Raw genomic sequence first — 27,979 nt, 5'->3', positions numbered from 1 at the left:
TGTTTGTTGAAAAACTGTGGAATCTTGTGGCTTTGTACTCTTAATACCTGGAATTTCAAATTTCATCTACTTTCAAGAAGTCACTAGTCCTACCGGATCGTAACAAAGTTCCCACAAACAGCAACACAAAAATTACCAGATGATGTTTTAACGCAGTATTGAGGGATAAATATCGACCAAGACACCAGGGCTCGCTTTCAGAATTGTCACGAGACATTTCATGTTTACGTTAAAGTGCAGACAGATACATGGCACTTCCAAAAATGTGGCACTCAGTACTGCATTAGAGTGCCAACCTAAACTTATTTCAGCTCTCTGAAGTTGGACTTAAGCCTGCAAACGTTTGAGTCACCATTTAGTTAGTCGACTAATTAAGCCTCGTTAACAAGAGATTCTCATCTGAAGTGTTCAAAAGAATGTCTTTATTAAAATTACTGCAAGTCTGAAGAAATCCTATGAGAACATTGGCATATTCCAAAACACAGCAGGTCACATGCTTGAGATAGAGCTTCTCACCAAGTACAAAGTCACATCATGTTGGTCTGCAGGGAATGCTGAGTGACGGAAGAATGACCTTGAGGAAGCATTACAATAACCTGATACCCACACCCATTGTCCAATTCTTAAGGACGGTTAAAAGAAAGCATGGTGGCACAGTGGTTAGCACTGCTGCTTCACAGCACCACGGATTCCACCCCTGGGTGACTGTTTGGAGTTTGCACGTTCTCCCAGTGTCTGGGTGGGTACCTCAGAGTGCTCTGGTTTCCTCCCACAGTCCAAAGATGTATAGGTTAGATTATGCTAAAAGATTTGTCCCTTAGTGTCCAAAGATGTGCAGGTTAATGGATAGGGTGGGGGAGCAGGGCTAGGTGGGTGCTCTCCGAGGGTTGGTGCTGACTTGATGGGCTGAATGGCACTGTGGGAATTCTATGGGTATTGAACAAATCTGTCCTCTTCTCTATCCCCTTCCTGAGATGAACCCATCTATCCACCAGCCCTCAATTCAGGGATATATTCAACTTTCTTTGATGTTACACTGCCTGCATTTGTTGGATTTTCCTGCTCACCAATCCACAACTCAACCCCACTTTGGATGAGAGTCTGACTGCCCTAACATTTGAATATTTATCCTGGTATTTGGTGCTTTTTAAATACACAATTGGCCTGAATCTATAGAGACAGAATCAGATTGGTAGAGGTGTATTTAGGTCTGAGAAGTGCAATTTTCAAGGAGAGTTTCAGTAAAGATTGTGCCTGCTTAGTCCTTCCATCAGAATCTTCCATCAGCTGAACTACCCATGGAGAATCTGGTACACCGTGACAGTGCTCCCGACAGCCTGTAAACAGGAGTAGGTTCCTCGTGTTCCTGAGTTAAATCACAAGAATTCCTCCAGTGCAGATGGAGACCATTCGGCCCATTGAGTCTGCACTGACCCTCAGAAAGGGCACTTTACCTAGGTCCACTCCCTGATCCTATTCCTGTAAGCCCACCTAACCTTTTGGACACTAAGGGGCAATTATCATGGCCAATCCACCTAACCTGCATATCTTTGGACTGTGGGAGGAAACCCAAGCAGACACAGGGGGAAAGTGCAAACTTCACACAGACAGCCACCCAAGCTGGAATTGTACCCGGGTCCCTGGTGCTGTGAGACAGTAGTGCTAACCACTGAGCCACCACATTTTCGGCTTTTTCAAGCTCATAGCATAGATTAATTTTTTATAAAAGGGCAACAGCACTCAGAGGGAATTATAATCACATTTCTAAACATGATGAAGGTGCTACACATTACAGCACAGAAAGCCATTCAGCCCATCGAGCCTGTGCAGGCTTTCTGAAATAACAATTAGTCCCCACATCCCCACTCCTTCCCCCAAACTCTGCATAGATTTTCTTTTGAAGTATCCTATTCTCTTTTGAAAGCTCCCATTGAATCTGGTTCCACCCGTTGGGGAATGAAATCCAGATCGTTACTCGCTGCTTATTCGAGTTAAACAAAGCTTTCCACCGACACCTCCTTTAAAGAAAAAGAGGACAGGTATAAACATAATGTCCCAGAATGAGAAGCTGTTTGCACTCGCTGCATTGCCCGTCTAAAACCTCAGGATTTAGTAGAAGTGCAGATTGTTGTGGAGATGCTGACGTTGTGGTCTGTCGTTCACTACTCAGTCACGGGCCTCACTGCGGATCAACTCCCACCCACCGACAGTCAGTGAAATCAATTGAGTTAGTCAACAGGTCCATTTTTCTGATCTCATCTGTCAGAAACCCCATCAAAAGTTAAGCCTGCACAATGAAGGGTAACTGGATTTTATACTGTGATCTGGGTAATAATTACTCCTGAACAATCAATCTGGCCCTGAGCAAATCATTTGATATCTGTGCAATATTGTTAAATGTCTCCATTATGATTAATTACTAATTAGAATTTTAAAAAATTATACTCAAACATGCAATTCACCTTGACCCCCACGGTAAATCCCAATCTTTCTTTACATTTAGTGATTTGATTATCAGTGCTTTCCATTTCCTGGTTGGCGCCTGTGAGATCTTTAATCTGAGCAGCTGCTTGGACAGCTCGAGGACATCACTGCAGCTCAATGCTCGGAATCCCCATTAGAGAACGTACAATCCCGATTGCACATTTGGGAATGTTTCACGTCACTGATAGCCAAATTTTTTCGCGAGGCTTTCGACAAGGCCAGAACAGCACAGCAGCAAAGGTCTGGAACAGTAAAAGATAAAACCTGAAGCTACACAAACTCCATTAAGCTCAGGTAGTTGAAATCTTCAGTTCCCTCTAACGCCTCAACATTTGTTGATGGAACCTCCAAGATCGAGGAATCTGCAGTGCATTGGAGTGATCAGGGTGACAATCATTCTATTACTCTAGGTTAAAATCAAAATCCACTTCGGTTTCCAAGCTGGGTGCTGGGGACCCAAGAGTTCGTCAGGTTTCAGAATTTGTTTATTTCTTGATTCACTAGCTCGTTATTTCTGTTGCTTTGCACTAATAAAGGCATGGAGGCCAGGCCCCAGGAGTGTATCCATGATTGCAAGGTGAAACGTGTCCCAGGACTGCACCAATAATTGAAGGCATTCCTTGGGATTGTATAATATTTACGCAGAAAAGACCTGGTAGTAGAGTGTGTTAGGAGGCAATAACCCTTTAGAAGCAATGTTGGAAGCGATGTTTCAAGAACAGCTCACAGCCCTCAACAACATCAACTCCTTCCAAATATTGTCTCAGAACACACTTGAAATTCTATTCAGATGTCGACTTGTCCAGCAAAGTGACCTCAATCTTCAGGACTTCCTACTGCAATTCATACCAGTCAGTTTCAATATGGCTGCTTCAGTAGGAAGCGGCTGAAGAAGGTAAATGAAGCTTCTGGTTTGTCTATTGGAACCATGTGACCTGCTCCCTGCGAATCAAAGATGAAACAAGACCAATGAAATCATGGTTGTAAATGCAATGTCTAAATTATTGATATCCACTTTCTTCCTCTTCTAAAAGCTGTCTCCATCTCTGTTGAAGGACCAAACTTGCAAACCCTTGATGTGCACTAATGACCACTCTGCCAAGTGGGAGCCAATTTACATTAGAAATTGCTCCGGAGGCAAAGCTTGGGGCAGAACTTTACAACCCCCTTCCCCCCAAGGCGGGTTCGGGGGGGGGGGGGGGGGGGGGGGGGTGGAGAACCTGCCCAAATGCAGACACAATTTCATGCTTGGGCGGTCAGAGCCATGGGATGGAAACCCACCCATTCACCTATTAAAGCCCTCAAGTGGCTCAATCTTTAGGCTGGCGGGAGCAGGTAAGGTGAGAAAGTAACATTTGCACTTTTCCATGTCTTGGGCACCCTTAGATCTTCCCTACCCTTGGACATTGGAGCTCTGCGACACCAAACCCCCATGCGTCCTCTACCCTCCCACACCCAGGTCTTACCTTTTCAAAGGTCCCTGGGTTTAGTGCCAGGCAGAGCACTGCAGTACCACTTCTACCCACTGCTGTGACTGACCGGGTTGAAGAGCTGTCAGCCAATCCGATTGGCTGGCGGCTCTCATGGACGGGACTTCCAAGGGTGGATAGAAGTCCCGCCCACTGCCAATCAATGTTCAAGTGAGCATTAAATGGCAGTGGGAGTTTGAGTCAAGTGCTGACTCAGGATAGCGAGTACCAATCGCTCATCATCCTTAAAATCTTACCTTTGGTGACAGAGGTAATTTTAAAAGTGGACTGGGGAGGAGGGAAGCACCAAGGTTTACAGAAGGAATTCCAAAAATTGGGGTTTAGGCATGTTTGACCTAGACTTTGAGAATTCATGGATCCTGGTGTCAAATGTTGCCAGGGTAACTCTCCCCTGACTGTACATCACTGTGCCACAGGCGGGTCTGACCTGCAGGTAGGACAGGGTATACCCAGAGATAGTGATGGTTTGGCTGTAAGGTATGATTAGGTGATTATAACCAAGTTGTTTCTTGACTTGCTGCTGTCCCAGGAAGTAGGAGAGGTTATGATCTGAAATCGTTGACCTCAATATTAAGTCCCAAAAGTTCTTAACTGTCCAATTGAAATATGAGATTCCGTTCCTCAAATTTCCATCTCATCTTCCCTCCCCTTCCCTGGCTCTTTTCTCATTTATAAACTGTTAAATCTCTAACTTCTTCCTGTTCTGATGAAAGATCATCGGCCCAAAATGCTGTCTCTGCTTCCCCTTCCAGTGCTGCCCGACCTGTTGAGTATTTCCAACATTTCTTGCTTTTATTTATTATTCATGCCGTTATGAAGCCATACCTTTATTGTCAGGAGAGCAAGGTTACCAAACTCCTTGACAAATCCCCCCACCTGATCACCATTGCCATCATTATACAGCCAGGTCCGACGGTTCACTGTCACCTGAGGGGAAAATAAAACAGACGCACACAGATGAGACCGAGCTTCGAACACAATATACCCCAAAAGGCAGTGACACCAACTCTCCACCAATCCGCTCTCAATGTAATGCAAGTCCTGCAACACATTGTGAATGTCAGAAGATCTAGATATTGCCTATTGCAGACTTTTCTTATCATAAGGTTTGTTTTGCATGGATTCTAGAGAGATTCCAAAATCCACAGCTTTTTCCTTCACCTGCAAACCAGCCTTAAAACCACAAAGCCGGCATCATCTGACTGCATTATTTGAGTCATCATTACTCATGTTGCAATCATGCCTGCCTTGCATCAAAATCACAGAATCCTTGCAGTTCAGAAGGAGGCCATTTGGTCCATCAAGTCAGCACTGGCTCTCTGAAGTCCCCACGGTCCTGCCTTATCCCCGTAACCTTGCACACTCTTTCTTCTCAGATAGCAATCAAATTCCCTTTTGAATACTTCAATCGAATCTGCCTCCACGACCCACTCAGGAAGTTTGTTCCAGGCTCCAATCACCCTCAGGATGAAAAACCCTGCATCACTTTTACTCCTTTTGCCAATTATTTTGAATCTGTGCCCTCTAGATTTTGATTCTCTCTCTCTCTCGAGAGGTAACAGTTTCTCACTATTTACCCTGTCCATATTCCTCAGGATCTTGAATATCTCTATAATTGCTCTATTTAATAAAGAAGCAATGTGGTTTACAAGACAAGAGCTTTAATTTGTTTGAATAAACTTCTATGTATTCCCATGGAGCAAACTTGATATATTCTTCATACGGAGCTGCTAAAGTAATGATCTTATGGGCATGAATTTTCCAGCCATTGGTCATGCTCATTCGGCAAGCCTGGAAGCGGGAAATGCGCATCCGGCCTTGTCAGCTCTGGAACGTGATTTCATGGTGGCTGGCCAAATAACAGGTAAATTTTCCGTTCAATTGGTCCCTAATGGACTAAATTGCCAGCTCGTCTGCGAATGCACTTCCGACTCACAGGCGCCCCCGACTGAAACATTGCGCGAGTGTGCGGCGATGCAGGAAGTCCGCCCGATGTCTTTTCACGCGCTTCAGGGTTGGGCGTGCACTCTAGCAATGTAACGTTCTGGCCCCGATCTGAATCAGATCGTGCTTCTAATGAGTGAATCCAGTCTCAGGATTCTGCATAACCTCTGCTAACGTATCCAACATTTAAACAGTGACTACAACACTAACCAATTCTGGGTATGCTAACACAGATTCACTGCTGTTTCCTCACAACTCTTATTCAGCAAGAAAATATTATCCAGAGACTGGGTTAACTCTGGTTTCATAAGGCAAGTGACAGAGCCGGACAATAATAAACCGAATATTCCAGAATTCCAGTTTTCTTCCTGTGCCTGGTCTCCATTTGGAATGAGTGAATTCAGAGCTTCCTTACAGCACAAAGAGATGATTATTTTGCCCGTTGCAATTGTGCCAAGTGTTTCAAAGAACAATTCAATTCGCCCCATTTCCACTATATTTTCTTTCCAAGTATATTCCCAAATCCAATCAAGTTCTAACTGTGGGTTGCACTCTAATCTCAAAATATCAGAAGTTCCAATTTTAAGGGCCGTTCCTGTTGATTCCCTTAGTTCCTATTTCTTTTATCTTTATAGTTTTTGGTCTATGGGTCATTAATGGAGATATACCTTTAAGTTTAAGTATCAAAAGGGGCTGGTTTAGCACACTGGGCTAAATCACTGGCTTTTACAGCAGACCAAGCAGGCCAGCAGCATGGTTCAATTCCCATACCAGCCTCCCCAAACAGGCGCCGGAATGTGGCGACTAGGGGCTTTTCACAGTAACTTCATTGAACCCTACTTGTGACAATAAGCGATTTTCATTTCTCAAATAGTACACCGTTATATTGTTTTGTACTTTGGGCAGAAGAACACAGACTTTATGGCACCCAAAAGATTGGATGGGTTTGTTTTGATGGGTTGGGTGGTGGCCAATGGATTGGCCAGGGACAGTATTCTGCCGGGCAACCAATAGTGATTGCTTCCTGTTAGGTGGGGCTTTCGGAGAGAACCCAGGAGTAGCCACTGGATGCTCAAGGTGGAAGCAGCTCTCTCTCCCTCTACTCTGCTGCCTACTGTCTGAGGTAGAAGCTCCTAGACCTTGAAAGAAGCTGTCTCTCTCTCTCATGTCTATTTATGAGAGTCCACAGTGAAAACTATTACAATCTGAAAGAAAAGATAACATCTGTCTGAAAACCTAGACTACTGAAACTGGAAGACGTCCATCTGAAACAAAGACTCTTATCCTTTATCTTTAATCATTATTTTACACCCTCTTTCCCTCTTGTGTGCGTGTGTATATATGGATGTATAGGGGGTGGGGCGAGTAAAAAGGGGGGTATTAAGAGATTAGATAGTAGTTAACCAGTTTATTTGTTGCCTATTTAATTATGGTTACTATGCTACAACCCAGGAGGCCATTCAGCCTGTTATGTCCATGCAGGCTTTTGGCAGGAGCAACTCAGCTTGAACCATTCCCCTGCCCTTTCGTCACTGCCCTGCAAATTTCCTTTCTTCAGTCGCTTATCTAATTCCATTTGAAAGCCACATTTGAGTCTGCCTCCACCACACACTCAGGCCATCAAATCCCAGATCCTAACCACTCATAGGGTGAAAACTATTTCCTCATGGTAATTTTATTTTGCCAATCACCTAAAATCAGTGTCTTCTGCTTTTCAACCTTCTGACAATGGGTACAGTTTCTCCATATCTACTCTGTCCGGATCCCTCATGATTTTGAACACTTCTATCAAATCTCCACCCAACCTATTCTTCTTTAAGGGAACAGCCGCAGCTTCTCCCATCTACCCTCATAGCCCAAGTCCTCAGCCCTGGAATCATTCCCACAAATCTTTTCTACACTTTCTGTAAAGCCTTCCCATCTGTACTGAAGTGCTCTGCCCAGAATTGGATAAAATACTCCAGTTGAACCAGTGTTTATAAAGGTTCACCATAACCTCCTTGCTTTTGCACTCCATGCCTATATTGCAAGTATCCTACATGCCTTTTCACTTACTCAACTTGCCCTTCCCTCTTCAATTAATTTTGCACACCCCAGGTCTATTTGCTCCTGTACTCCTTTTAGATTTGTGCTATGTATTTTATATTGCCTCTCCTCACACATTCAAATAAAAGGTACTATTTCACACTTCCCTGCATTAAATTTAATTTGCCATGTGGCAATCCATGTCCCCTTGAAATCTATCACCATTCCTTCACAGTTTTACTTCCAAGTATTGTGCCATCCGAGATCATTGCTATACCTCCCGCTGCCTTGGGAAAGTGGGCAGCATAATCAAAGACTTGTCGTATGAGGAACGGTTGAGGATTCTGGGTCTGTACTCGTTGGGAGTTTAGAAGGATGAGGGGGGATCTTATTGAAACTTACAGGATACTGCGAGGCCTGGATAGAGTGGACGTGGAGAGGATGTTTCCACTTGTAGGAGAAACTAGAACGAGAGGATACCATCTCAGGCTAAAGGGATGATCCTTTAAAACAGAGACGAGGAGGAATTTCTTCAGCCAGAGGGTGGTGAATCTGTGGAACTCTTTGCCGCAGAAGGCTGTGGAGGCCAAATCACTGAGTGTCTTTAAGACAGAGATAGATAGGTTCTTGATGAATAAGGGGATCAGGGGTTATGGGGAAAAGGCAGGAGAATGGGGATGAGAAAATATCAGCCATGATTGAATGGCGGAGCAGACTCGATGGGCCGAGTGTGTTCTGGTCTTATGGGTTATTCTCTCTTCCAACCTCTTCCATCGGGCAGAAGATACAAAAGTTTGAGAACTCGCCCCAACAGCTGCAAAAACAGTTTCTTCCCCACTGTCACCAGACTCCTGAATGACCCTCTTAAGGACTGAACTGATCTTTCTATGCATCTTCTTTACTGTAGCACCATATACTGTATACTTCACCTGCTTACTATGTCTATGTATTTTCATGATGTATCCCCATGTATTTATCATATTTTCTATGTTTTCATGTGTGGAGCAAACTGCCTGGACTGTACACAGAACAGTACTTTTCACTGTACCTCAATACACGTGAGAATAAATCCAAATATAGATAGGAAAAGCAGGGGTCCCAGAGGAACCTCACATTTGCTCAGTTTGAAAAACAACCGGTCGTTATTGCTCTCTGTTTTTTGTCATGCAGCTAACTTGGTGTGTTTGCTGCCATTTTTCCTTTCATTCCATGCTCTTCAAGTTTGTCAGCAAGCCTATATGACACAGCACCAAACACCTTTTGGAAATCCAACCAATTTGCCGCCATCAACTGTCTCTTATAAAAACTCAATCAAGTTGTTAAACATGATTTGCTCTTAACCAATTGGAGTTGCTTTTCTTTAGGAAATCCACATTTTTCCAAATGAATGTAGCAAAGGAGCTGATAGGGTTCATGGGGCAGATGGGAGGGGTCGACCCATGGAGGTTTAGGCAGCTGACAGATAGGGAGTTCTCGTTCTACTCGCATGTACATAAAGTGTATTCCTGGATTGACTTTTTCATTTTGAGTAGGGATCTGCTGGCGGGGGGGGTGGACACGGGGTACTCGGCCATCACTATCTCGGACCATGCCCCACATTGGGTGGAACTGCAGGTTAGTGAGGAGAGCTTCCAGCGCCCGCAGTGACGATTGGACATGGGCCTGTTGGCGGACGAGGCGGTGTGCGAGTGAGTAAGGAAGTGTATGTAGAACTACCTGCACGTCAACGGCACGGGGGATGTCTCAGCAGCGGTGGTCTGGGAGGCGCTGAAGGCAGTGGTGAGAGGGGAGCTGATCTCAATCTGAGCTCATAGGGACAGGACGGATAGGGCAGAGACGGACCGACTGATCAAGGAGATCTTACGGATAGATAGAAGGTCTGCGGTGACCCCGGGGGTGGAACTGTTAAGGGAACGCCGGAGGCAGCCTCGAAAGGCGAGGGAGACGTTGTATAAACATGGGGAGAAGGCCAGCAGAATGCTGGCACATCAGTTGAGGAAGAGGGAGGCGGCCAGGGGAATTGATAAGGTGGTCGACGGAGATGGGAACCTCATAGAATTTACAATGCAGAAGGAGGCCATTCGGCCCATCGAGCCTGCACTGGCTCTTGGAAAGAGCACCCTACCCAAGCCCACACCCCCATAACCCAGTAACCCCACCCAACACTAAGGGCAATTTTGGACACTATGGGCAATTTAGCATGGCCAATCCACCTAACCTGCACATCTTTGGACTGTGGGAGGAAACCGGAGCACCCGTAGGAAACCCACGCACACACGGGGAGAACGTGCAGACTCCGCACAGACAGTGACCCAAGCCGGGAATCGAACCTGGGACCCTGGAGCTGTGAAGCGATTGTGCTAACCACCATGCCACCGTGCTGCCCTGGTAGGGGATTCGGTTGGGCTAAACAGGGTGTTCAGGGACTTTTACAGCGGACTCTATCGCCCGGAACCCCACACGGGGCCTGAGGAGTTGAAACTCTTTCTGGACAGGCCGACTTTCCCAAGGGTGGGCAGGGAACTGGTGGATGGGTTGGGGGCTCCGATTAGGGCCGAAGAAATATCTGAGGGCTTGAAGGCGATGCAGTCGGGTAAAGCCCCGGGGCCAGGTGGGTTCCCGGTGGAAGTTTACAAGAAATTTTCGGGGATATTAGGGCCGTTGCTGGTCAAGGTTCTTAACGAGGTGAGGGATAGAGGGGTGCTGCCCCCGATGATGTCACAGGCCACCATTTCGTTAATATTGAAGCGGGACAGAACCCGGAGCAGTGGTGGCCAATCTCGTTGCTTAATGTGGGCGCTACGCTGCTGGCCAAAGTGTTGGCCTCCAGGATTGAAGATTGTGTGCCGGAGGTGATTATGGAGGACCAAACCGGATTTGTCAAGGGTAGGCAGTTGGTGGCCAAAATAAGAAGGCTGCTTAATGTGATTATGATGCCCCCGGAGAGAAGGGAAGTTGAGGTAGTTGTGGCCATGGATGCGGAGAAGGCGTTCGACCGGGTAGAGTGGGACTATCTATGGGAGGTGCTGGGACGGTTTGAGTTTGGTAGGGGCTTTATCGACTGGGTAAGGTTGTTGTACTAGGCCCCGGAGGCTAGTGTAAGGATGAACAGGACGACCGTGGACTATGTTAGGCTGCACCAGGGGACAAGACAGGGATGTCCCCTCTCCCCAGTGCTGCTTGCACTAGCCATAGAGCCGCTGGCAATTGCTCGGAGGGCTTCAAGGGGTTGGAAAGGGCTGGTTGGGGGGGTGGGGGGTGGAGCATAGGGTATCGCTGTATGCGGATGATCTACTCCTATATGTAGCAGATTCAGGGGCAGGGATGGGGGAGATTATGGCGATTCTGGGGGAATTTGGCCGGTTTTCGGGATACAAACTGAATATGACGAAGAGTGAGATGTTTGTAGTCCAGGCAAGAGGCCAGGAGGGTCGGCTGGGGGAGTTAACGTTCAAGTTGGTGGGGAACAATTTTAGATATCTGGGGCCGGTTACACAAGTTGAACTTGTCCCAATTGGTTGAGCAGATGAGGGGCGAGCTTCGGAGATGGGATGCGCTACCGCTGTCACTGGCGGGGAGGGTGCAGACAGTTAAGATGACGGTATTGCCGAGATTTTTATTTGTGTTCCAATGCCTCCCGATTTTCATCCCGCGGTCTTTTTTTAAGAGGATCAACAAAATCATTTTGGACTTTGTTTGGCCGGTAAGTCCCCACGGGTGAAAAAGGGGATGCTCGAGAGGAATCGAGGGGAGGGGGGCTTGCCCTGCCAAATTTTAGTAATTATTACTGGGCGGCCAATATTGCGATGATAAGGAAGTTGGTGGTGGGGACGGGGGCGGCTTGGGAGCGGATGGAGGCAGCTTCATGCAGGGGCACCAGCATGGGGGCGCTGATAACGGCACCATTGCCGTTCCTGCCGGTGAGATATTCCACCAGTCCCGTGGTGGTGGCGGCCCTGAGGATCTGGGGCCAGTGGAGGAGATTTGTTGGTGCAGTGAGTGCATCGGTTTGGCCCCCAATATGTGACAACCACCGGTTCACTCCGGGGAGCTTAGATGGGGGATTTCGGGTGTGGCAAAGGACGGGGATTGAGAAGTTGGGGGACCTGTTTCTGGAAGGGAGCTTCCCCAGCTTGAGGGCGCTGGAGGAGAAGTTCGGGCTGGCAGCAGGGAATGATTTTACATATCTACAGGTGTGGGACTTTCTGCGCAGGCAGGTACCATCCTTCCCACTCCTGCCACTAAGAGGGATTCAAGATAGGGTAGTGTCTAGGGGCTGGGTGGGGGAGGGCAGTGTCTCGGACATCTACAAAGAATTAATGGGGGTGGAGGAGACGCTTATGGAGGAACTGAAGCGTAAGTGGGAGGAGGAACTGGGGCGAGATGGAAGACGGCCTATGGGTGGAGGCGCTGAGCAGGGTCAACGCGACCGCTGCATGCGCAAGGCTCAGCTTGATCCAATTTAAGGTGGTGCACCGGGCGCACATGGCAGCGGCCCGGATGAGTAGATTTTTTGGGGTGGAAGACAAGTGTGTCAGATGTGCGGGTGGACCAGCGAACCATGTCCACATGTTCTGGGCATGCCCAAAACTTAGGGGTTACTGGCAGGGGTTTGCGGATGTCATGTCCAGAGTATTGAAGACAAGGGTAGAAATGAGTTCAGGGGTAGCGATTTTTGGGGTGTTGGAAGACCCGGGTGTCCAGGAGGAGAAAGAGGCAGATGTTCTGGCCTTTGCCTCCTTGGTAGCCCAGCGACGGATATTACTGGCTTGGAAGGATTCTAGGCCTCCAAAGCCAGAGGCCTGGTTAACCGACATGGCGAGCTCTCTCGGCCTGGAAAAGATCAAGTTCGCCTTGAGAGGGTCGCTGTCAGGGTTCACCTGGAGCTGGCAACCATTCATTGACTTCTTTGTGGAGAATTAATCGTCAGCTGGGGGGGGGGGTTAGTGTAGCACAGAGTAGGGGGTTAAATAGGCAGGCCTTGGAGGGACGGATGTCGGCGGCTGCATTAAGACTATTGTTCTTTGTACTCTATTTTTTTATAGTGGTTGTTTGTAATGCCAAAAATACCTCATTAAAGCTGTTTGTTAAAAAAAATATTCAAAGACTCTACTTTCAGTGCCTTTTGAGGAAGACAGTTCCACAGACTCACGACCCTCAAGAGAAAACATCTTTACTCATCTCCGTCTTAAATGAGTAGCCCCTTATTTTTAACAGTGGCCTCTAGTTCTAGACTCTCCCACAAGAAGGAACACACGCCCCCTAGCCACACTGTCAATACCCGAGGATCTTAAAAGGTTTTGATCAAGTCATCAAACATCATTTTAGTGGTTAGGTTTAAAATTGACCTGTTAAGAATGTTAGAGAAAAGGACATTTTAACAAGCTAACGGTTGATATAGTTAGTATTCTGGCATGAAATAGACATTATCAGGATTAAATAGTGAATTCTCGACTGATCCTGTTTATTTCCCTTTAGCAATCAGTGTGTCTTGTCATCCTTTTGAAGGAATTCCATTCAGATGATCACAATGGACTATGATTACACTTCAGTTAATTTCATATTTTTAATGCTGCAGTGTGAACATTACAACAGTTCTGTTGCATAAATCGAAACAGTTTCATTGTAAATTTTGAGGGCAGTTAATGGGATTTTCTTTAAGAATTGGGAAATCTGCAAATCTGCACTGTTCTCTCTCAGGCTCTTCCTTCCTATCTCCCACTGTTCGGGTGAAATCATTCAAGAATTAAATAAAGCTTTCCCCCCAATTTGCTTCAATGAATTTTGATTCTTTGTCACATTATTGTACACCAGTGTTGTGAAAGTACTAGTATGCACATGCAGAGAGCTCAAAAAGCCACTCACGTCGGATACTGCAAACAAGCTGCAGAATATAGAAAAAAAAGCTCACCTTCTGCTGGAGAGATTCCACAAACCACTCGTCTCCCAGGAAGTTACAGGCCATGTCCACATCTCCATTATAAACCAGGATCTGGTACTGCTGTCACCGGAAATGCAGCCAAATTGATACAGGAACAAAAAGACCCAAATTAACATTCAATTCAGAGGGATTGGGAAGTACTTGCATTGCAGGCTGAGAGTTAATAGACAATAGTCACCCGAAACGCCACAGGATTGAGCACATAATCCTGCAATACAGAGATAACTGCATTGTCAGAGGTGCCATAATTCAGACAAGGTATTAAACAAAGGCTCTGTCTGCTCTCTCAGGATCTCCCAGCAATCAGAGGAACAGTAGTGGGTGGGTGTGGGGGGGGGGGGGGGGGTGGATTCTCCATGTCCTGGCCAATATTTACCCTTCCATCATTGGAGGAGATTATCGGGTCAGTATCATGTTACTTTACCTGAATGCTCGTAGTATACGGAATAAGGTGAATGAGTTGATGGCGCAAATCATCGTGAATGACTATGATTTAGTGGCCATTACTGATACATGGTTAAAAGATGGTCACGACTGGGAGTTAAATATCCAAGGGTATCAGACTACACGAAAGGATAGAATGGACGGTAAGGGCGGTGGTGTAGCTTTGTTGTTTAAGGATGGCATCCGGGCAATAGTAAGGGATGACATTGGTGCTATGGAGGACAAGGTTGAATCAATTTGGGTGGAAATCAGGAATAGTAAGGCAAAAAGTTCACTGATAGGAGTAGTCTATAGGCCACCAAATAGTAACAGGATGGTAGGGCAGGCAATAAGCAAAGAAATAACGGATGCATGTAGAAATGGTACAGCGGTTATCATGGGAGATTTTAATCTGCATGTCGATTGGTTTAACCAGGTTGGTAAAGGCAGCCTTGAGGAGGAGTTTATAGAATGTGCCCGGGATAATTTCCTGGAACAGTATGTAATGGAATCTATGAGGGAACAAGCGGTCCTAGATCTGGTCCTGTGTAATGAGGCAGGATTGATTAATGATCTCATAGTTCGGGATCCTCTTGGAAGGAGCGACCACAATATGGTGGAATTTAAAATACAGTTGGAGGATGACAAGGTAATCAAACACTAGTGTTTTGTGCTTAAACAAAGGCGATTACAATAGGATGAGAGAAGAACTAGCTAAGGTAGACTGGGAGCAAACACTTCATGGTGAAGCAGTTGAGGAACAGTGGAGAACCTTCCGAGCAATCTTTCACAGTTTTCAGAAAAGGTTCATACCGACAAAAAAGAAAGACGGTAGAAAGGGAAAAAATCGACCGTGGATATCTAAGGAGGTGAGGGAGAGTATCAAATTGAAGGAAAAAACATACAAAGTGGCAAAAATTAGTGGGAGACTAGAGAACTGGGAAGTCTTTAGGGGACAACAGAAAGCTACTAAAAAAAGCTATAAAGAAGAGTAAGGTAGACTATGAAAGTAAACTTGCTCAGAACATAAAAGCAGATAGTAAAAGCTTCTACAAATATATAAGACAAAAAAGAGTGGCTAAGGTAAATATTGGTCCTTTGGAAGATGAGAAGGGAGATGTAATAATAGGAGACGGAGAAATGGCTGAGGAGCTGAACAGGTTTTTTGCGTCAGTCTTCACAGTGGAAGACACAAATAACATGCCAGTGACTGATGGAAATAAAGATATGATTAGGTGAGGACCTTGAGATGATTGTAATCACTAAGGAGGCAGTATTGAGCAAGCTAATGGGGCTAAAGGTAGACAAGTCTCCTGGCCCTGATGGGATGCATCCCAGAGTGTTAAAAGAGATGGCTAGGGAAATTGTAAACGCAGTGATAATTTATCAAAATTCACTAGACTCTGGGGTGGTCCCAGAGGATTGGAAAGTAGCAAACGTGACACCACTGTTTAAAAAAGGTCGGCAGAAAGCGGGTAATTATAGTCCGGTAAGCTTAACTTCGGTTGTAGGGAAAATGCTGGAATCTATCATTAAGGAGGAAATAGCGGGGAATTAGCACCCTGCTCAACACAAAGACATCTATCCGTGAATAGACTTTATGGCCGTGGGAGAAAAAGGAGAACTCCTTCGCCCTTGGCCGCGCAAATCCCCACAGGTCCACGCCTCCCATCTGGTCCATGAATTCCCACAGGGCCCTGGCCGCCGCCGGCCTCTTTCCCGACCTGGACTTGGAACGGTCCAAGACCGGATCCAAGACCTAATTAAAGTCCCCTCCCATAATCAAGTTACTTGACTCCAAGTCCGGGATCCTGCCCAACAAGCGCCTCATGAAGTCCGCATCATCCCAGTTCGGGGCATTACATTCACTAACACCACTCGGGCCCCCTGCAGCTTGCCACTCACCATTATGTACCTGCCTCCCTTGTCCGCCACGATGCTCCCTGCCTCAAACGCCACTCGTTTACTAACCAAAATTGCCACCCCGCTGGTCTTTGAATCTAACCCCGAGTGAAACACCTGGCCCATCCATCCTCTCCTTAACCTCATCTGGTCAGCGAGCTTTAAGTGCGTCTCCTGTAACTAGGCCATGTCCGCCTTCAACCCCTTTAAATGCGAGAACACACGGGACCTCTTGACTGGCCCATTCAGGCCCCACACGTTCCACGTGATCAGCCTGGTCGGGGGGTTAACCCCCCCCGCCCCTCCGCCGACTAGCCATCTCCCTTTTTCAGCCAGCAGTGTTATAGATGATTAAAACATGCACAGTTTCTAGAAGTTAGTGGACAACAGGAATAAAAGAGAGGAGTAGAACGAACAATGTTTCAATTACCCTGGCAGCCAGCAGTTTCAGATATTGATTCTTCATATCACTGTAGAGGGGCCGATAAAGCAGATTCACAGTTGCACTAGACAGGAGTAAAGACAAACAAGAGAACAATTAAAAGTAATCCAGTTCTTCAAAAATTTAAGAGGGCATACTTACAAATATCACAACATTCCTGCAAATAAAGACTTCCCAGAAAAGCCTTTTCCCTATCTCAACTCCAGGAAAACTGTACGACTCTTGCCAAGGATATTTTTAATTAATGTACAGCAATAGAATTAATAAAGACAATTTATCGAAATTAACCCGCCCATCTGGAAACCAACAGGATTGGGTGGAACACTTGCTTAATATCGTCCAATTTTACTCGCCACCCAGAGAGCTAGATATGCCATGGAATTCCTGTCCGGTGGACTGGGTTACAATTACCCCAATCCGCCAGCCAATACGTAGAGAAAGAGAATTCTCAAGGCACTGTGCTCGTCTTGCGTGGTATCCCAGTCCCAAATGGACAGATATCAGGTGACCTCACAGTCCCTCTGGACACTCCGGCTGGGATCATCTGCCCCTGGAGTCTGCAGATTGCAGTTACAAAAACTAAAGACTACGCATTAAAGTTTAAATTGGCTTTTGTATAAGGCTCGGCCATCACCGCTGAAAGTGCATTTATGGATTAAGAAGATAAGAGTGATAGTCAGAATAAGTGAATGGGTAAAACTGTGAAAATAGATTTCAATGTCGGAAAGTGTGAGGTAAACCACTGTGAACCTGAAAAGGATGGAACTGGGGACTTTCTAAATCATAGAATTTACAGTGCAGAAGGAGGCCATTCGGCCTATCAAGCCTGCACCTCCCCTTGGGAAGAGCACCCTACTCAAGCCCACGCCTCCACCCTATCCCCGTAACCCAACTTAATCTTTTGGACACTAAAGGAGAAACTTAGCATGGCCAATCCACCGAACCTACACATCTTTGGACTGTAGGAGGAACTGGATGAATTCCATGCAGACATGGGGAGAAAGTTAAAATTCCACACAGTCACCCGAGGCCGGAATTGAACCCGTGATTCTGGAGCTGAGAGGCAGTAGTGCTAACCACTGTGCCAGTGTGTCGCCCGGTGAAAATGGTGAAAAGCGAAAAACAGTGGAAATCCTAAAAGTCCTGGTGGGGGCAGGTCCAGACTCAAATCATTAAAACGTCACGAACAAGTGCAAATAATAATCCGAATGTCTAAAGGAATGCTGACCTTAATATCTAGATGAGTAGATTACAATGAGGGCAAGTTCTGCTTCAGCGATACACAACCTTGGTTAGATATATGCGGAGTCTGCACATTCTCCCTGTGCCTACTTGGGTTTCCTCCCACAGTCTAAAGATGTGCAGGTCAGGTGGATTGGCCATGCTAAATTGTCCTTAGTGTCCAAAAAGGTTAGGTGGGGTTACTGGGAGAGGGTGGAGGTGTGGGCTTGATAGGGTGCTCTTTCCGAGGGCCGGTGCAGACTCGATGGGCTGAATGGCCCCCTTCTACACTGTAAATTCTATGATTCTATCACAAACTCTCTTCCACAACAGTAATTAATGCTAGGTCAACTGTTCATTCCAAATCAGAGATGGATTTTTGTTCCAAAGATATTCAGGGATTCAGAGAATACATGGAGTTGGATCGCAGTTCAGCTATGATCTCAATGAATAGCAGGACAGGATGGAGAGGCTGAATGGCCGCCTCCTGTTCCTATGTTTCTAAATGTTGAACCATCAGCACCTCGCATCCTCCCTCAGACACTGCACCATCCAATACAACAAGAATGATATTGCAGGCTAACAATCTTTTTCGCACATCAGCAGGAACAAGTCAGGTTGTGGGAGTGGGGGAGTTGGTTGCACAAAAGTTGAATTCACGTGGAATAACTGTACGATAAGTTTGATGATATGATATCAATTTGACACCAACTCCAGGGCATCAGAGGGAAAGCAGATCCTGGCAGCCCATCAGAGTCCGAGAAATGTATAGCATGGGAAGCAAATTCTTAGAACACGCAAGAATTATTCGCTGAATGATCATACTCATGTGATTTTAGAAGCATTTGATAAATCTCTCCAAGAAGTGATTAGAGACCAAGGTGAAAGCTAGCAGGGTTTAGCTGTAATTTTGGATAAATGGAGTAATAACAATTCTGCTTTGATGAACGATGGATATTTTATGGTATGCGTGCCCCCCCCCCCCCCCATTAACCTGTCCTTGGTCCTCAGTATTTTTGATTTCTTACCTCAGTGTGGGTGCAAAGTAAGGCTGTGAATTATGCTTTGCTGTGTGGGAAAAGAGCAATGTTGAAAGCAGCAACAGTAATCACACAAAGCCAGACAAAATTGTAGATTAGACAGAAGTGGAAAAGGATTAATGCACATCAACAAATACTTGTTCTATTACGCAGCAGAAAGTGTCAAGTTAAACCGAATAATAGGATGTCCAAGTAGATCCACAGGGGGCAGGATTTATACTTTAAGAATATTATGTTTTTAAGTCCAAAGATGTGCAGGTTAGGTGGATTGGCCATGCCATGCTCAAATGCTGCTTAGGGAGGGGTTGCAGGAACAGACATTGGATTGGGCCTAGCTAGTGTGGTTTTTCAAAGGGTTGGTGCAGACTCATGGCTTCCTCTGCACAGTAGGAATTCTATGATTCTAATATTGGTGAAACAAGAAGATTGTGTCAGTGGAGACAAATGTGAGAATACTACTTATTCGCAGTGCGACTGTTCACCAAGACTCCATCCAAGATCTTTAGAATGACTAATACTTACGGCACGCCTCACACTTGAGTACAACTGATTGGAACCCCCCTCCCCATAGCAAGCGGGCAGCCCCAATGGCAGATTACAGCAGGACAGGTGAGCACAAGACATTCTGCTTCACACTCTTATATTTAACATGTAGAATTGCTTCATGATACAGAGATGGTGTTACCTGCACATCTCCCATTTTTGCACAAAGACAGGAATGTGCAGAGCCTTCCGCACCCTTGGATCATTCAGGAAGTTTCTGGGGGCAGTGGTATTGGTGCATGGGGGGTCAAGCCGCATATTTCTGTGGCTCTGTTGTGTCTCTTGTAGTTTCTGGAGAAAATACATCAGAGGTGAGCATGTTGCAGTAATAAATCACACGACGAGGCCCACCAGAAAGCTCACTCGGTCCCCACTGTGTGGCACTCATCAGAGCATTTCCAATTTCCACTAACTTGCAGCTACGGACTCACCCTCGCTATTTTTAAATGGACACTCATACCAGGTAAGGAGCAGTCAGTCCCATGGTCACATTGCAGCCCAAACTAAATTCTATGGCACATTGTTCCCAAAGGATTTCATGTGACCCTTTTCTCCATATTAAAATGTAAAATGAATGAAATGAAATGAAAATCGCTTATTGTCACAAGTAGGCTTCAATGAAGTTACTGTGAAAAGCCCCTAGTCGCCACATTCTGGCGCCTGTTCGGGGAGGCTGTTACGGGAATTGAACCGTGCTGCTGGCCTGCCTGGTCTGCTTTAAAAGCCAGCGATTTAGCCCAGTGTGCTAAACCAGCCCCTATAACCTGACGGACCGGAGCCTTAAACGGAGGACGGATCAGGTGGGACTTGATCAAATATTCCTGACGAGCTGCAGAACGTGAAATGATCAGCAGTAACTGCGCACAGCATGGGAACACCTATAATTAACTGGAGCAGCCGCGTAAGGAAGAGAATAGTTCAACCCCATGTTTCAGTCTCTAGTAACCCTCTGCTGAAAAAGACAATACGACACAGGAGCAGAAGTCGGACATTTGGCCCATCGAGTCTGCTCCACCACTCAATGAGATCATGACTGGAAATGCAGACAGAAATGGAAGGAGTGTTAAATTTGAGTTGGACATGACTTCACTGCGTGATTGAACACTCACTAGGCTCACACTTGGGCTGCCATTTGGGTTAGACATGGGTACGAGTCAGCATCTTCAGGAGAAAACACTTGTGAAAAAGGAAAGTATTTCAGATATACGAACTGGACTCGGTTCAAACAGTAAAACCTTAAAAGATAGACTGAGTTATAGATCAAATTAGCTCACTAATTCCTTGCAGCAAGGGGCAAAGTAATCCCCCCCCACCCATCCTGATGCTCATTGAGATGTTCGAGAGGGCTACTTCTTGATTTTTCAAGGGCTCTTTCTTCATTCCAACTCCTTTATTAAGTGACGGTCACACTGTCACATCACCATCTATATTTGTGTTGATTTATTTTCAGAGTTTCCTCCTTTAGATAGATAAGGTAGCTCAAGTAACAAATGGAAATACTCGAGCAGCTCATCCAACCTCAAGGCAAAGATTAATCAGATCAAAATAGTATGCTAACCCTCACATGTCAATGGTAGATTAAAAATTAATTTCGCAAAGTAACGCCTTTATTTGGCAACACATGGCTGGTGTTTGTGACTCCAACAAAACCATAAAGAATACATGTAGAAAGTGAGTAACAACCGCTTTGGTTGCAATGAAACTTTTCATTCTAACCAAAAGTAGCAAATATTTATAAAGTTAGTCTTTTCTGTGTTTACCTTCTACTACCATCAATGTATTTGTAACAAACCATCAGTGACTTGCGTATTTCAGCTTTTAATGTAGTTTATTCATGTCATACAGGATTAAGTCGATCCAGTATGAACAACAGAACATGACCTGGATTGTGCACACCAGTAAAACAAAGCAAGGTGTCACCACCTATGAGCTAAAATTGTCTACCCTGAAATCTGAAATGTGCATCATAGAAGCCCTGCAGTGCAGGAGGAGGCCATTCGGCCTGTCGAGTCTGCACCGATCCTCTGAAAGAGCACTCTACCCAGGTCCACTCCCCCACATCCACCCCACCCTATCCGCATAACCCCATGACCTAACCTGCACATCTCTGGACTGTGCGAGGAAACTGGAGCACCCGGAGGAAACCCACGCAAACACGGGGAGAATGTGCAAACTCCACACAGACAGTGAACCAAGGCTAGAATCGAACCCGGGTCCCTGGCGCTGAGGCAGCAGAGCTAACCACTGTGCCGCCCATCTTTGTTTTTATTATTCATCCATGGGATGTGGGCGTCGCTGGCTAGGCCAGCATTCATTGCCCATCCCTATTTGCCCTCGAGACGGTGATCTGCCTTCTTGAACCGCTGTAGCCCATGTGATGTAGGTGTACCCACATCAGGTTTTTGACCCAGCGACAGTAAAGGGACAGTGATGTATTTCAAAGTCAGATGGTGAGTGGCTATCACCGACCCACAATTCGCAATATATGATAGTGAAAGAAGATCACTTTCACCTCAAATTTCAACTATCTGATGCAATGAAACAGAAATCAGACAGGAATTAGCAGTTTAGGCTGTTGGTAAAAGATTAAATGAGTCTGCGTGGTTCTCTTCTCATTGCCTCCCCTTCACACACAACTAAAATCTGGCAGATCTTCTCGCCATTGGCTCCTGCCCCTGTCCTCAGGGGGACTCCATTTTTAGTTTCTGCATATCTCCATCCTTTTCCTTTTCTGTTTTTCTTCAAGACCTCATCTCGGCCCCTGAGGATGTTAAAAGTTCAACTTGAACAATTGTGGTTCCAGAAAATGTAGAAAGATTGATTTGAATGGATCATCGTCAAGGATAATTGCTCCAGCTCCTCCCAGTCTCCCGCCCTTGCTGCTCCTTGGGGCAGCACGGTAGCACAGTGGTTAGCACTATTGCTTCACAGCTCCAGGGTCCCAGGTTCGATTCCCGGCTTGGGTCACTGTCTGCGCGGAGTCTGCACGTTCTCTCCGTGTCTGCGTGGGTTACTCCGGGTGCTCCGGCTTCCTCCCACAGTCCAAAGATGTGCAAATTAGGTGGATTGGCCATGCTAAGTTGCCCCTTAGTGTCCAAAAGGTTTGGTGGGGTTACTGGGGTGGAGCTGTGGGCTTAGGTAGCGTGCTCTTTCCAAGGGCCGGTGCAGACTCGATGAGCTGAATGGCCTCCTTCTGCACTGTAAATTCTATGATTCCTCTAATCGTAGTTTCAGTATCTCCGAGAGTAGTAAGGGAGAGAGTCTTTGACTGGAGGAGCTGGAGCAGTCAACGTGGGAGAGACAGGACCTATGATTGGAGGAGCAGCTCCTCCCAAACTCCATCTCCTATTCTTGTTCACTGCTCCTCCAATTAAACTGCATGTTGATTTCTCACTCTGAGTTTGAGCTTTCAATTCTTCATACCCAGGCCAGAATGGCCATGACGCATTGAAACATTAGCTCTGTTCTCTCTCCACAGATGCTGTCAGACCTGCTGAGGTTGACCAGTATTTCCTGTTTCTGTTTCAGATTCCAACATCTGCAGTAATTTGCTTTTATCTTGCGCAAGGAATGGGGTGGGAATCTTCCTTGAATCGGTCACCCAGTCTTTATTTTTCACGCAAGCGTTTTGGGGCAAGTTTGCCCAGTGCCCTTGTATACTCTAAACCCTGCTTTGCAGTGATTAATAATGTCACCCTGTTATTCTGCATTTTAACCAAAATAAGGATACCATTTTCCTTAAATAAAAGATCCATCCTTTAGAATAGACAACTACTTCCTGCTAGTTCATGACTCCAACATACACCTTCCTTGTAACACATCTACTTTCTCTATCCTTAACAAGCCCTTTTGACTGGCCACTTCATTAAATGTATTTCCAGAGCCGCCTCCCAAATGGGACACCTCAAGATGCTTCACAGGAACAGCGATTTGAATGGTCAGATAAGGGATCAGTTAGCGGCAGGGACAAACATGGTCAAATGGAATGCTGTGGAAAGAGTTAAAGTTGTAAGTGAGGGTTAGGGGAACGGTCAGGATTTGCAAAAGCCGGAGGAGAAGGTAGTGGAATACCAGGACTGAGGTGAGGGGAATTGAACAAAACCCCCTTGGGCTGTATGTCTCACATTGAATGTGTACTGGGAATATTACATGTATCACAATTGTATTGAAGTACCTCAGAGTGCAACCTGATTTATGTACACAATTTAAAGACCATTGCATCATTTGTTTTTATTTAAATTTAGAATACCCAATTATTTTTATTTCGAATTAGGGGACAATTTAGCGTGGCCAATCCACCTCACCTGCACATCTTTGGGGTTGTGGGGGTGGAACCCATGCAGACATGGGGAGAATGTGCAAACTCCACACGGACAGTGACCCAGGGCCGGGATTTGAACCCGGGTCCTCAGCGCCGTAGGCAGCAGTGCGAACCACTGTGCGACATGCCGCCTACTGCACCATTTGTAAGGACCATTTTGAAATGTCTGTAATGTTTCTTTGACTGTGTTGAAGCACCTGAAGAGCGCAACTTGATGTATGTAGAGAACCTGACTACTATTGCACCATGTGACGGCCATTTTGAAATGTTTGGAATGTTTTCAGATATTTTACGAATAAAGTATATTTTTGCAAAAACAAATGTAGCGGGATACTAGCAGAAAAGACAAACTCAGCCACCACCTGATTTTTAAAATGTTTTTCCCCTCCAACCACGGTGGCTGGCATTGCTGCCTCACAACACCAGGGTCCCAGGTTCAATTCCGGCTTGGATCACTGTCTGTGTGGAGTTTGCACGTTCTCCCCATTTGTGTGTGGATTTCCCCGGGTGCTCCGGTTTCCTCCCACAGTCCAAAGGTGTGCAGGTTAGGTGGATTGGCCATCAGTGGATGGTTCAGCAGATACATAGAATACTAAGTCATGTTGCAGCTGTACAGAACTCTGGTACGGCCGCATTTGGAGTATTGCGTACAGTTCTGGTCACCGCATTATAGGAAGGACGTGGAGGCTTTGGAGCGGGTGCAGAGGAGATTTACCAGGATGTTGCCTGGTATGGAGGGAAAACCTTATGAGAAAGGCTGATGGACTTGAGGTTGTTTTCGTTGGAGAGAAGAAGGTTAAGAGGAGACTTAATAGAGGCATGCAAAATGATCAGGGGGTTAGATAGGGTGGACAGTGAGAGCCTTCTCCCGCAGATGGAAATGGCTGGCACGAGGGGACATAGCTTTAAACTGAGGGGTAATAGATATAGGACAGAGGTCAGAGGTAGGTTCTTTACGCAAAGAGTAGTGAGGCCGTGGAATGCCCTACCTGCTACAGTAGTGAACTCGCCAACATTGAGGGCATTTAAAAGTTTATTGGATAAACATATGGATGATAATGGCATAGTGTAGGTTAGATGGCTTTTGTTTCGGTGCAACATCGTGGGCCGAAGGGCCTGTACTGCGCTGTATCGTTCTATGTTCTATGTTCTAAGTGGTGGATTGATTGACTTCAATACAATGGGATGTGTGCATAGTGTATGCCGGCTGGCAAATCAGCTTCCACCTGATGTGTGTCATGGCCCAATTCTAATTTCACCCCCATCTTCCACTTTTTTTGTCTTGGTTCAATTCAACTGATTGAATTTTCACACAGGACCCCAGATTGTTTTTGCCAATCAAAAGAGACACACAGCTCATTGCGGACTCGCATGCCAACTGCTGCCCTCAGTCGGAATCGCCAGAGCCCCCCCACCCCTGCACCAATGCCAGACGGTCCTCAGCTGAACACAGGCTCCACTTTTGCCGCTCCAGTCCTCAAGATCTGCAGTGCACAATATTTGCTCGTTGGGCACCTCAAGTGTGACTTCATATTAACGCCCGCAATTCTGTTCATTCTGATCTAATTCTTTGGCTTCTGGTTGATCCAACCATACAGAATCTCCGGGGAATACAGGACAAACTTAGTGCCCCTGACGAGCTAATCGAGTGGAGCCTGGGGAATCGAATCAGAGACGAGCCTCAACTGTATGGGACAGTTCCACTGTGAGAATCTGCACCAGCAGGAAGGCTGTCCGAACAGAATCAATCTCCACAAGGTTTTTATAAATTCAACGACTAGATTCACCACTGCAAACATAAAGGAATAGCAGGGACCCTCCCTCACTCCGACATCCTTTGCTCCACCATTGACAGCTGTGCTTTCAGCTGGTCAGGTCCCACATTCTTTCCTCCTCTAGGATGTTCCTTAAAACTTACTTTCATGGAGCTTTTGGTCACCTGCCCCAATATTTCCTTATGTGGCCCTGTGTCAGATTTTATTGGCTGATCATAGACTCCAGTGAAGCATCCTGGGATGTTCCACTACATTCAAATCACTATATAAATGCAGATTGTTGTTGAATTAACAGCCTGGCCATCAACTTTACGAAAGGATTAAAGCAATTTACCTTCCTCCACCACAGGCTCATTTCGTTTTTGGGGAACAAGATTCCCAAGTCACCGGTGACCAGCTGCTTCTGGTTCTCATCAAAGCTGTTGAAAGACAAAACGTGTCAGTCAGTCAATCAGTCACATGCTGATTTAAATATTTGGCTCTCAATGTATTTTCTCAAGCTGTCATGTAGCTCCCACCTCACTGACAGACAGAGACTTCGAAGGACAGCACAGGTATCTGCTGCCATTCCCTCCACAACACAACATTCCACTCCTCCGTCCCCCCCCAATGACCTCTCCCTTCCCAACGCACCTTTCTGTGAAAGCGAGATGCATCACCTATTCTTTCATCTCCTCCCTTCTCACCACGCAAGGCCGTAAAGACTCCTTCCAAGTGAAGCAGCGATTTATTTGTACGTCCTTCAATTTAGTATACCATATTCACTGCTCCCAATGCAGTCTCCTCTACACTGAGGCGTTCAAACGCAGACTGGGTGAACACTTTGTGGGACACCTCGATTCAGTCCACAAGCATGACCCCCGAGCTTCCTGCCACTTGCCATTTTAATTCCCTACCGTGCCCCTACTCTTGACATTTCTGTCCTTGGCCTGCGACAGTGTTCCATTGAAACTCAATGCAAGCTTGAGGAACAGCATCTCATCATTCAACCCCACATTCTACCGCTTTCTGGACTCAATATCGAGTTTAGTGCCTTTCGATCTACTCTGCCTCCATTTTATTCCAAGTTTCTATTTAATAATAATAATAATAATAATCATCATTTATTGTCACAAGTTGGCTTCAATGAAGTCACTGTGAAAGGCCCCAAGTCGCCACATTCCGGCACCTGTTCGGGGAGGCCGGTACGGGAATTGAACCTGCGCTGCTGGCCTTGTTCTACATTACAAGCCAGCTGTTTAGCCTACTGTGCTAAACCCGCCCCTATTTATTGGGTTGCTTTGCGTCTCCTTTCTTTCTTTATCCCTTCATGTTGCGTTCAGATGGTTGCTGTGTCCCTATTCAGGCCTCAACTGGACACAACCTTTGTTTCTTTACTCTACCCATTACCATTCTCCTTGGCTCTTTTTCTTAATTAATCTCCCCTGCCCTCTACTCATTTCTCGGACCTTCTCGTTTGTTTTTCCTGTTGGTTTAGCTCAGTTGGCTAGACTGCTGGTTTGTGATGCAGAACGAGGCCAAAAGTGCAGGTTCAATTCGTGTACCTGCTGAGGTTATGATGAGGTCATGATGGCCTTTTCAACCTTGCCCCTCGCCTGAGGTGTGGTGATCCTCAGGTTAACTCTCCACCAGTCAGCTCTCCCCCTCAAAGAGGAACGCAGCCTATGGTCATCTGGGACTATGGGAACTTTATCTTTACTTACTCCTCTCCTACTAGGTTAAAAGAGATTACATTTTTATATTTCTTCAGTGGAGAGCCTGGAGTACAATGTCAGCACCATGAGTGGATGTGTCCAAGGTGTGCATCAGTCAATGACGGCCAAGGCTGAGCTCCTCGACAGCATGTTCCAGACACTGGGAATGTGTCCTTGACTCAAATGGACCTTTCGGAGGCGCTCCTGAGCATGTCCCGGTCACTGAGGACCGTGTGGATGCAGGTGGACATTGGCGAGGCACCGCGGAGCATGTCCCGGTCACTGAGGACCGTGTGGATGCAGGTGGACATTGGCGAGGCACCGCGGAGCATGTCCCGGTCACTGAGGACCGTGTGGATGCAGGTGGACATTGGCGAGGCACCGCGGAGCATGGTCCGCTCACAGAGGAGCAGAGCCGAGGGCATTGACACCATGATGCAGACATTGGAGAGCCGCCAGAGCTGGAAGAGCCAGATGACGCAGGGGCAGCCGAGGTTCAATCCAGCTGCCATTCTGCCCAAGGTGACCCCCAGAACCCACCTGCCATTCCACCCAAGGTGACCCCGAGAACCCACCAGCGGGACGATTGGGGTCACTATTGTACTGGTACACCATTAAACAGACGTTGCACACGAGACATGTGGAGCCGCTGGCATGTTATTCCACACTGCGGGCTGGTCTACACCCTATCCCCCTGCCACTCACATTTTCAGCAGTCCGATGCACCGCCCATT

At 46.4% G+C, this 27,979-nt stretch overlaps 1 protein-coding gene across 1 annotated transcript in view; it reads right to left on the bottom strand.

Moving 5' to 3' along the window:
* Positions 1–400: 400 nt before the first annotated feature.
* ctsa (cathepsin A) overlaps positions 401–27,979 on the bottom strand; it is a 67,514-nt gene continuing 39,935 nt past the window's right edge. The window contains 6 exon segments of the mRNA XM_072515543.1: positions 401–3,426; positions 4,800–4,901; positions 13,855–13,944; positions 16,640–16,715; positions 19,598–19,746; positions 25,886–25,970. Of these exon segments, the coding sequence (XP_072371644.1) occupies positions 3,343–3,426; positions 4,800–4,901; positions 13,855–13,944; positions 16,640–16,715; positions 19,598–19,746; positions 25,886–25,970 (586 nt within the window). The 3' untranslated portion in view covers positions 401–3,342.

Source organism: Scyliorhinus torazame, chromosome 8 (genome assembly GCF_047496885.1).
Source record: "Scyliorhinus torazame isolate Kashiwa2021f chromosome 8, sScyTor2.1, whole genome shotgun sequence".
In the NCBI taxonomy this organism is placed as follows: Eukaryota; Metazoa; Chordata; class Chondrichthyes; order Carcharhiniformes; family Scyliorhinidae; genus Scyliorhinus; species Scyliorhinus torazame.
The sequence above is the reverse complement of the archived record's forward strand: the minus strand, read 5'-3'. Positions and strand labels throughout refer to the sequence as shown.